Genomic DNA, 10,157 nt, shown 5'->3' with positions numbered 1-10,157 from the left:
TCCAAGCATGTTCAGGCATAAAGCTATGGCTATCTATCCCTGATAGTATGGGTCTATATATAGAAAAGCCCTGTGACTGAGCTGGCTCTGAGTGTCAGATTCCAGGCGCACTCATTCGTCCTGGCAGGATCAGCACCTGCTGCTAACTATAAACCCACCCAGCCACCCCCTGCACTGTACCCCAGCCTGCTCTCATTGGAAAGTCAATGCCCAACCAGACTCATCCTGGAGAAGAAAAAAGATCCAGGTTAAACTCTCTAAGTGCTTTTCCTGAGGCCAGAGGGGAGGGGCAGACATAGAGATGGGGGCTTGGGGGGATGAGAGGTGTCAGAGCAAGATGCCCCTTTTTCGTTTTTCTATTCAAGTCTGATATATGGCAGTGCTCTTCGCACACTGAGGTTGTCTGGTCAGAGGCACACAGCCACACTGAGCTGTGTGAAGCAGCTCTGTGTCATTTCAGGATATACACAGCCGTGTGGCAGGCTTGGAGTGTGTGGTGGATTCAGGAGACAGTTTGGATGAAGAGCAGATATTGCAACGCAGAGGAACTCAATGCACTTGGGAAAGCCTCATCCGCAGCCAGAGGTACAGTACCATTCTGTCTTTCTCTGCTTACACTGGGAGCTTATTTTTTAGTCTTTTCATTTTTAAAACATAGTATCATGGGGACTTTAATAGTGGGTAGACATTGGAGAAAGCTAATGTGAATTTCAGTGTTTCCATAATGACATAGGAAATGTAGGCAATTGTTAAATGAGGAAAAATTGCACATAATCTTTTTTTTTTTTTTTTTATCTGAGATGATGGTGACCCATCAGTTATACAGAAATCACTGTTTATATTTTTAGATACTTGAAGTATTTTCAACTTGAGAGCCATTTGTTTTTTTAAAGCATGATGACAGACAAAACTATAACAGGATTCCAGTATTTCTGTTTGACTACAAGGACAAAAAAAAGACAATTTTCAGCAATACACAACCAAAATTTCCATTTAAGCTTATGTATTTCAATTGAATATGTCTATACCCTAATGATATTCATGAAATGTCACTGGTGATATAAATGAATGAGCTACACAGCCTCCAGGTAATCATATCTCATTTCCAGTCCAGAAACAGAGCCCAGAGCAGCCCAGAGGAGGAGACTGGACTGGCCACACTAAGAAATTGGAGCTTGTGGTCTAGAGATGGACAGCTGGACTCTACAGGGGGACAGCTACTCCTTCCTGCGCAGTGCGCCCCGCAACTTTTCCCTGTGCCATCGAGACGGTACTCCTAACCACGTTGAAATCTTTGACATCATCAACGTCCCTAATCAGCGCAGCGCCATCTCCGAGACCACCTGCCTGTGTGACATTTTTGGGGACGACTGTGAGTCGCCTTCCTTGTCAAGCAGCCCTGCTGTAGCGGCCTCTGTCCCACCTCAAGCAGAGGTGGAGGGGAGAGCAGCTGCATCACCATTGGTGGATGACCAGAACGACTCCTCTGGCTCTTATCACACAGCCCCAGGCTCCAGTGAAGGAGAGGATTTTGAAGAGGAAGAGTCAAAAGAGAAGTTTCACAGGCCTTCATTGCAAAGTGAGTGTTCAAAGAGGGGGGCAGCTGAGGGTGAGGGACTGGATTCAAGGCATCCAGATCCTTCTGAGGACAGTGGACCAAATTTAGAGCCAAACAGTGTTTCACCAGTGCCTCAGGATAGCAGAGTTAGCCCAGTATCTGAAGACCACAGCATTGTTTGCAGGGAGAGACCTCCCTCTGGACACAAAAGTCCTTATACACTCAGTCCAGAGGGAAGAGTGTCATCACTGTCCTCATCTTCAGTTGAGACTAGACGTTCATCCTCATCACCAAACCCACAACAAACAGAAACTGAAGCAAGGAGCATCACCCCTGCATCAAGGGGCAGACATAGCAGTCTGTCACATCACACATCCTCTCCCTCCCCTGAACCCAGGAACTGTGTCAGCTCATCCTCATCTCCATCACTGAGTACACAATCTGCATCTGAGGTCAGAGGAGCACAAGTGTCTCCTGAGCCAAGGAGCATCTATCATCAAAACACCAGCCCCTCCCCTGTCCTCTCACCCACAGCTTTTTCTCCAGATTATACATTATCAACCTCTGAATCTAGAGCCACCCCTTCCTCTCCTTTGCTTTCATACAGCACAGAGTTATCATCGGGGTCAAGAGAGGCGCTGGTCTCTCCTGAGCTGAAGAATAGGTCTTACACACCTGATACTCAATCATCATCTCCTTTTCCAGATTTTAGAGGGAGGGTCTCTCTGCCTGACCTTTTCAGCAGAAGTTCCACCCCTGATACAGAAGATTCTCCTCAAACTCCTGAGCTCATTTCAAATCCTGAAAGCACAGAAAAAGACAAAACAACTACTCCCAATAACCACGATACAGGGTTACCAGTGGAGACTATCAGCACAGTGTCTTCACCTGCCCTACGATATACGCCTCCCTCACCTGTCATATCATCAGCAACATCTCCTGAGCTTAGAGGGAGCAGCGTCTCACCTGAATATAGACACACAACTCCCTCACCTGGCCGGCTCAGTGCCACCTCTCCAGCTAAGACTGGGACAACAACTCCCTCTCCTGGCCCCTCAACTCAAGAAAGGTACATTTCAACACCATCTGAAACCAGGACCCCTGTGTCTTCACCCATACTAAACTATAGTTTATCACCATCACCTGACGGTACGAAGAAGTGCTCTCCAGTAGTGTGCGTGCATACAGCTTCCTCACCTGAAATCAGAATTATCACATCCTCACCTGAAGTAAGTAAAACAGCACAGTCTCCTGAAGTTGACATTAAATTTGACTCTCCTGTCCTTGAGCTGCCCAGTGAATCAGCCCCATCCAGAAGCACATCTTCATCCCCTCATATCACTGGGATATCCTACTCTGTTGTTCAGCCTGAGGACAGAAACTCTCCCCCATTTCCTGAACTCTCTCGACTTTCCTCTCCTGAGACTCACAGGGCACCGGTATCACCTGAGGTAAGGAGCCCTACCCCAAACAAAGACAATACACAGTCCAGGAGTACACCACAGGCCTCGCCTCATACAACACCTTCCCCTATACCTGAGCTACAGCCTGAAATATCACAGGTGCCTCAAACCAGCTATAAAACACCATCCCCTGAACTAAAACGTCACACTCCCTCACCACAACCAAGCCTTCACAGCTCTTCTTCTGAGAGGTATCAAAATATCTCACCTCAGCACAGAAGTAGAGATCCATCACCTGTTTCTGCATCTCCAGAGCCAAGGTTTCATCAGGTTTCCACAGAGCACAGCCCTCTCTATACCCAACAAACTCCTCCTCTCAGAGATACACCTGAACTTGACAGGAGTTTGTCTTTAGTTGATGTTACAGAAATCCAAGACTCTACAGTGTGTTGTGTATCACCCTTGTCTGAACAAGAAAGGGGAGACAGGTCAGCTGTAACTGAAGTCAAAAGAAGTTCACCAGTAGTTGCAAATCATTCACCTGTTCCTACTTCCCCATTCTCATCAGAAGAAAAGGTTAAGAGCTTACTGAAACAACACAGCACAAAGAAGAAAGTATCATCAAAAGAAGTAAAATTTCAGAGCAATTCAAGTTTGGACTCCTTCTCTGATAAACAAGACAGTGACTGCACCCATTTTGAGAAAGAGGAGGTTTACAAAAATACCCCTATTGAAATCAAGCCTCCTTCATCTCATCTAGTATCACCTGTTAAAGACAAGAAACTAAACATCTCACCTGTCACCAAGGTTAAATCCACTTCACCTGTTCAGATTTTGGAAAACCCTCAGCCTCACTTAACTACATACCACCAACCACCTAAAAGCAGCAGTTCACTGAAATCACCTTTTACACCTAGGCAGATCAGAAGACAGCTGTCAGGTACAACTGGACCTGAAAACAGAAATAAGTCAAAGGAGAATATGGCCGGCCATCTGAACAGGAGGAGAACTCCCTCACCTCCACTCACCAGGTTTACACCTGTGCACATCATAGCCCCTGAGAAGCCTTACAGACCATGGCAGAACAGAAGACATAGCCCCACTCAGGTTGTAACATCTTCACCAAGTGGTAATTTAAAGAAAGTGGTGACAAACACGGAAATCCCCAATGCTGCCCCCGTTGACAATAATAGCCAGGCTCAGTGGCTCAGGAAAGGAAAGCCACTGGAGATGGAGAAGGAAAGGCAGCTGCGGGAGGAGAGGGAAGTAGATTGGGAGAGGCAAAGGGATAGAGAGATGTACAGAGGGAGAAAGAGGGAGGAGCGGGTTCCTGTAAAAGGGGAGGGGTGGCAGGGGGACGTCAGTTACAGAGGGGAACAGGTTGAGCTGTCATTCAATGCCAGGAATAGAAAAGGCCCTGTGAGCCGCAGTGCAGCTCCCACAAGCAGAGAGACCCGACAGGGACTGCCAACAGTGCATTCCTATTCAGAGAGTTTGCTTGCCACCAGACAGCTACAGCAACAACAGAGTCTCCAGAGACTTTCTTCACAACAAGACAGCAGGGGTGGTGGTCCAAGTAGGCGGCTTCAACCTCCAGTTCCTCAGCAAAAGAAAAGTGTTTCTGGACGCGTTGCCACAAACAGGCCCTGCCGGAGTTCAAGCTCCAGCATGGGAAGTGAACTTGATGAGGCAGACCATGAGGTGAAGTGGTTTACAGACGTGGCTTTCCGTAGTCTGTCAAGTCCAGAGGTAGATTACCTTGACATGTACAACTCAAGCCACCATTCATCTACCAACGTTTCCCAGCCATCTACTCAGGAAAGCCCAGCTGGGGTCAATGCTGCCTGGCTGGCCTATGCTGACTTCAGGGGATCTGCTCCAGTGCTGGACAATGATGAACTTGCATTCCAGCAGCCATCTGCATACTACTCAGAGGCACTAGATCCATCCAGGCGCTATGAGTTGGGAAGTTTTGAGTGTGTAGATGTGGCAGTGGAAAGAGAAGACTCCAGGAAAGTAAGAAGAGGGGTGCCTAAGAGACAGATTCAGCTGAAGAGGAAGGACAATGCTGAAGCTAAGCAGGATGAGAGCAGCGAGAATAGCAGTCCTGGAGTTCCTGTGATAGACAGCCCTGGTCTAGAGACTCTCTCTAGAGACACTTTGTTGAGACAGCACAGTACTCCAGCATCCATGCAAGAATGCTATCCTTCTGAGCATAGCCCTGAGATTGACAAACAAAATGAGACTAAATCCAAACTCCAAAAATCTGCTTCTCTGGATGAATCGTGTTCTAAGACAAAGATTGCCACTTGTCTCATCAAGAGTGTGTTGTCAAAAAAGATGCAAAGTACTGATAAACAAACTGATGATCCAACTGGAGAAGACGTGAGCCTTGGTTTTGGGGAAAACACACCACAGGCAGAGTGTACAGTGTCTCCACCTAAAGAGTCTCCCAAACCTGATGCACGTATTCTGAGTTCCAGTCTTCACTCAGATTTTAGTCTTTCATCTGATGGCCTTGCTGTGAGAGGAGAAATAAGCACCAAGGATGAAGCAGGGCTACAGAAAAGGTTTGGAGGTAAATCCAACAATCGACCAAGTTCGACCAACAGCAACAGAAGTGTCAGCTTTTCACAAACTGACAGTGAAGAAGCTGATTCTCAAGGCAGAAATGCAACTGCTTTAAGATCAGAACTGAAGGTGCCATTTGATAGTAAACAGTCCAGAGCTGGAGTACAAGTAGATGACAGTAAAACATGGGAGGAAAGGGAGGATGGTGACTCAGCAAATGCCGCTGCTGGGAACACAGGAGATCCTACTGCTGTTGGAGTCATCAGCAGGCAACCCAGGATGACAAATAGGGACCGGGAATGTGAAAGCACACAGAGCCATAAACAACTGCAACAGGATGTCAAGAGCCCCTACATGTCAAAAACACAGGATAACTCTCTCACAGCTATGGAGAAAAAGAAAGCCTCCATTAATGTCTGTCTCACACCTGAATCAGAAAACAAACCTGAAGGTGAGGTGTGTTTCAGAGAAAAAGAAGAAAAGATAGAGGCCAGAATGGATAGTAAAACAGAAGAGGAAGACGTGAATGGAAATAATAAAGTTAAGGGTCCCATACACAAAGTTAGAGATGTGAGGCGGCTTGTAAAAAATACATATAATCTGTCTTTCAAGGCAAGCAGTGCTGCTATGCCTTCAGATGTGAGTGAAGAAAAGACAGAACATTTTATTGAACAACAGAAAGAAACAAAAGAAGAAAAGATGGATGAAGTCATACAAGAGGAGGAGAGGAAGGTGATGCAACAAGTAACATACAAGGAAAGAAAAGAGGAGTTAAGGGAGGAGAGGAGAGGGGAGCAGAAGATAGAGATAAAAGATGAAAATGTACTAACTTCATTGTCACCTCCACCAAGCAATGGAAAGCCTCTTTCCCGTTCACAACCAATGCAAATAGAATACAAGGCTGTTTGCTGGAAAGAAGACAAAAATAAGATGTTATATACTACAAAAGATTCAGAAAACCCAGCTGATAAACCTGAATGTCCTCTGGAGGGGGTAGTAGAGGCCAGCTCAGAATCACATTATTTCTCTAATGAAAACACAGAGAGTTACGCAGCAAGTGATGTAGCAATTTCCAAGCAAAGTCAAGAAGATTTAAATGTGGCACCAGAAACACAAGAGACTGCAACTCAGTTGACTAAAATGTCAGACAAAGAGGACAAACCTGTGATGGGTCAAACAGACAGAAAGCCCCCCATGCTCGGAAGCCTCCCCAGAATGCCCAGTAAAGAAAGAGAGGTATCCACTGCCGTAGTGTTGATAAGAGATGGATCCAGTAAGACTAAAAGATCAACATCTCCAGCTCAGGAAGAGATTCCAACTCCACACCAAGACCCTGCTTCCTCACCCTCTCCGGGGCTCTCCACTCCTGGCAGTACACCTGGCAGCAGTGGCCACTCAGTGTCCATGTTGTTAAAAGAGAAAGGATACCAAGCTGACATTGGAGCAGTTGTGGGTGATGGGCAGAATTCAGGTGGAGGTAAGGGGCTCCCCCGTAAGCATGTTAACTGCCTGGAGATCCCTCTTCAAACGACTATGCCTTCTGAAGGAGCTCGGATTGAGTCTCATAGGGAAAGGACATTCTCATCTTCATCTGCTACATCTGGCCCATTGGCAGCGACTGACAACACTGAAAACATTTCTAAGACTGAAGAAGATGGGGCTGGTAACAAGCCCACAGTAAAGGACACAGCAAAGCAAAAGAGTCCATCTCCACTAAGGAATACAATGGAGCAAACAACACCACCGACCAAACAGAAAGAACACGGAGACTTTGAAGCAGTAAAAAGATTAGATCCAACTTTCCCTCCAAGATCTCCTGCAGTAAGGAGATTCAAACCACAGCCAATTGAAGTTAAGTCATTGACTAAAGAAACAAAGAAATCAGAATTGTCCACAAATGACACTGTAAACAACAGGCCTCAAACTATAGAGGTTAAATCTATAGCTAAAAATTCTCAGAAGCCAGCTGTGCCCCCAAAACCAAACTGTAAATTTAAACCAGCAGATTTAGCAGCAACACCAAATGACACACATGGGCCTCCAGTGTCAGCAGTGACTGCACGACAACAAGGTGAAGACAGACCTCACACAATTGTAGTGTCTTCACCAACAATCTATAGAAAGATTTCCAATGACACCACATCAAACTACACAAGAAAACTAGCTGTGTCTGCAGTGTCAAGTCTGAAACCTCCACCGAGCAAAACAACAACCACAGTTTCTAGTCTTTCAAATCAGTCAGTGCCATCAGAGACTGAGGCATCAAATGACAGAGGCCAGCAACAACAGCCAGGGGCTTCCCCTCAGAGCTCCAGATATACACAAAGACCTACAACATTACCTCCAGCTCCAATATCAGACACTGGCCCAGGTTTATCCCTAGCTGCGGTTTCGGATTCAACAACAAGCCAAGTCCCCACACCTGCTTCAGCTGGAGTCAACCAGGCAAGTCAGCCCACTGTTATTGATTCAAACAGCCAACCACCTTATCCCAGGATGACATACCCTCATGAACAAACTATGCCGGTAACTTCAAACAGTACAAAACAACCTGCTGCATTATCCACAACACAAGCCCCAGGATACACACAGCAGCCATATCGCAGATCGCTCTCCTGTGAGCGGTCTCAGAGGAGAGATGACCTGCGTTTTTATGCCTCAGATGACCCACCGAGCTATGACGAAAGAGAAAGCTTCAGTCCCCTTGTGTTGCCTGATCTGACTCCCCGCAGATCAAATCGCTATCAACCCACTTCTCGCCCCCCTCCATGCTCCTGCACAGCTGGCTGCCCCTCCCACCCTGGTCTGACCCCTACTCACAGCCACAGCAGCCCCCACAACCTTACCCCTCCTGCCCCACCGCACTCTCCTGGCCAAGCACACCCTTACCCAGTGGGCCAGCCCCCCCTCCGTCCACACCAGTGCAGACCTGACCCTCAGGCGGTGACATATCAGCCCAGCTCTCCCAAGTCAAGTCCTATTGGTCCAAGTCAGCCACCAGCAGGACTATACCAGGCTCTTCACCAGCCTCCTCCCTGCCCTCCCCACCCCTCACTTATGCAGGCATACCCTGCTGACCGCCAAATGCAGCCAGGTCAACATATTGACCCCCGGCGGCCACCTGTCCACCGTTCACCCCAGCAGCAGCCACCAACCATGGCTGGGGCTCCTTATAGTGATCCTGGTCACGGCCACTCCCCTGGCCTTCCTCCAATGGATCCCCACTATCTGTGTGGTCCTCAGAGTCTAGGGCCTTCATACGGCTCTGAGTATGGAGGTGACAGCTCCAGTTTGTATTCAGAGAGTAGCTATGGACAAACACCACGCAGAGTACTACTCGATCCTGAGACGGGGAAGTATTTTTATATTGAGGTGCCTGTACAGCCACTGAGGAAGATGTTGTTCGACCCAGAAACTGGCCAGTACGTTGAAGTGCTAATCCCTCAGCAAGCCATGTCTCACTCAGGCTTGTACCCTCCCTCAGCAGCCCCTTACCCATCTATCCATAACCCAAACATGTATGCCCCTGCCCCACAATACATGCCCTATGCAGCTCCTCCTCCCCCAACCCATGCCCAGACTCAGCCCCAGCCACCTCGGTATCCTGAGGCCTCTGCAGCAGCCACAATGCACCAACATGGTCCTGGGGTCAGTTACAGGAATCCCTCTGGTCAGGGATCCAAGCCAGATCCCCAGGGCCATCCACCACTGGACCAGAGCTACCTGGAGAGCATGTATTATGTGCCTACTGGGATGAATGCAAGCCCCAATCCCACCCCACCAGACTATTACCACAAGCATCCCCCCAACCTTCCCCCAACAGGGGGGAAAAGGTCTTGAAATAGAGGCTAGAGGCCGCCTTTCTGGAGCCTGCTGGGTTTTAAATACACTGTGTATAAAGGGGGTGTCTAATGTTAGCTTGTAATGTTATTTGAGTTTTCATATTGCCAATGAAGACAACTATTCTTTGGTTGTTTATTTGCTGCTGCTTGTTTTGTGCTATGCTGCTTTGAGTTAAGAGTTTAAAAACACAAATGATTTTTCTATGAGGTGTTCTTAAGTGTAATACGTAAAGCAAAAGAATTAATTCTAACATTTTATGTCCATTTTCATAAAGGGTTTGAACATGATCATTTTACAAGTAATTCACAACCACAATAAATCAATAGGTTTAGTGATTAAATGATGGTAACAAATATTGACAAAAACTTGAAAATACTGTTTTAAAAGAACTTCATATTTATTTTATTATTGTATTTCTCTAATATTGGATGAGTGAAATTGTTCACATGATGTTTGCAACAACAATGTCAATAAAGTATAAAAACTGTTGTTCTTTTCAAGCCTTTACTCATTTCCCAATCAGTGTTAACATAGCTCTTCTTGCCTAGTAATTCAATCCAATTCAATTTTATTTATAGAGCCCAGTATCACAACAAAGTCACCTCACAGGGCTTTACAGAAATTGTTGAATTGATAAAAAAAAACAACAAAAAAAACAATGAAAATAAACAGTCAAGTAATAAAAAGTGATAATGAAAATCAAATGCTGAGCACTTTACAACTATGTAACTTTCTGTATAATGTCATATTGGCCAACAATATGTGTATACATATATATATAT

General features: G+C 46.4%; 1 protein-coding gene across 1 annotated transcript; it reads left to right on the top strand.

Moving 5' to 3' along the window:
- The first annotated feature begins 381 nt into the window (after positions 1 to 381).
- On the top strand, positions 382 to 9,855 carry LOC115426843 (serine/arginine repetitive matrix protein 2). The gene is made up of 2 exons (XM_030145073.1): positions 382 to 585; positions 1,110 to 9,855. Exon 2 carries the CDS (start codon positions 1,189 to 1,191, stop codon positions 9,370 to 9,372), a length of 8,184 nt encoding a protein of 2,727 aa, XP_030000933.1. The 5' UTR covers positions 382 to 585; positions 1,110 to 1,188; the 3' UTR covers positions 9,373 to 9,855.
- Positions 9,856 to 10,157: the final 302 nt, after the last annotated feature.

This window comes from Sphaeramia orbicularis, chromosome 10 (genome assembly GCF_902148855.1).
Source record: "Sphaeramia orbicularis chromosome 10, fSphaOr1.1, whole genome shotgun sequence".
NCBI classification, from domain to species: Eukaryota; Metazoa; Chordata; class Actinopteri; order Kurtiformes; family Apogonidae; genus Sphaeramia; species Sphaeramia orbicularis.
Note: the sequence above shows the minus strand (reverse complement) of the source record. Positions and strands in the feature narration are given on the sequence as shown.

Bases quoted from the DNA above. Each gene is read 5' to 3' on its own strand.
- LOC115426843 (XM_030145073.1), top strand. From the start codon at position 1,189: ATGGACAGCTGGACTCTACAGGGGGACAGCTACTCCTTCCTGCGCAGT.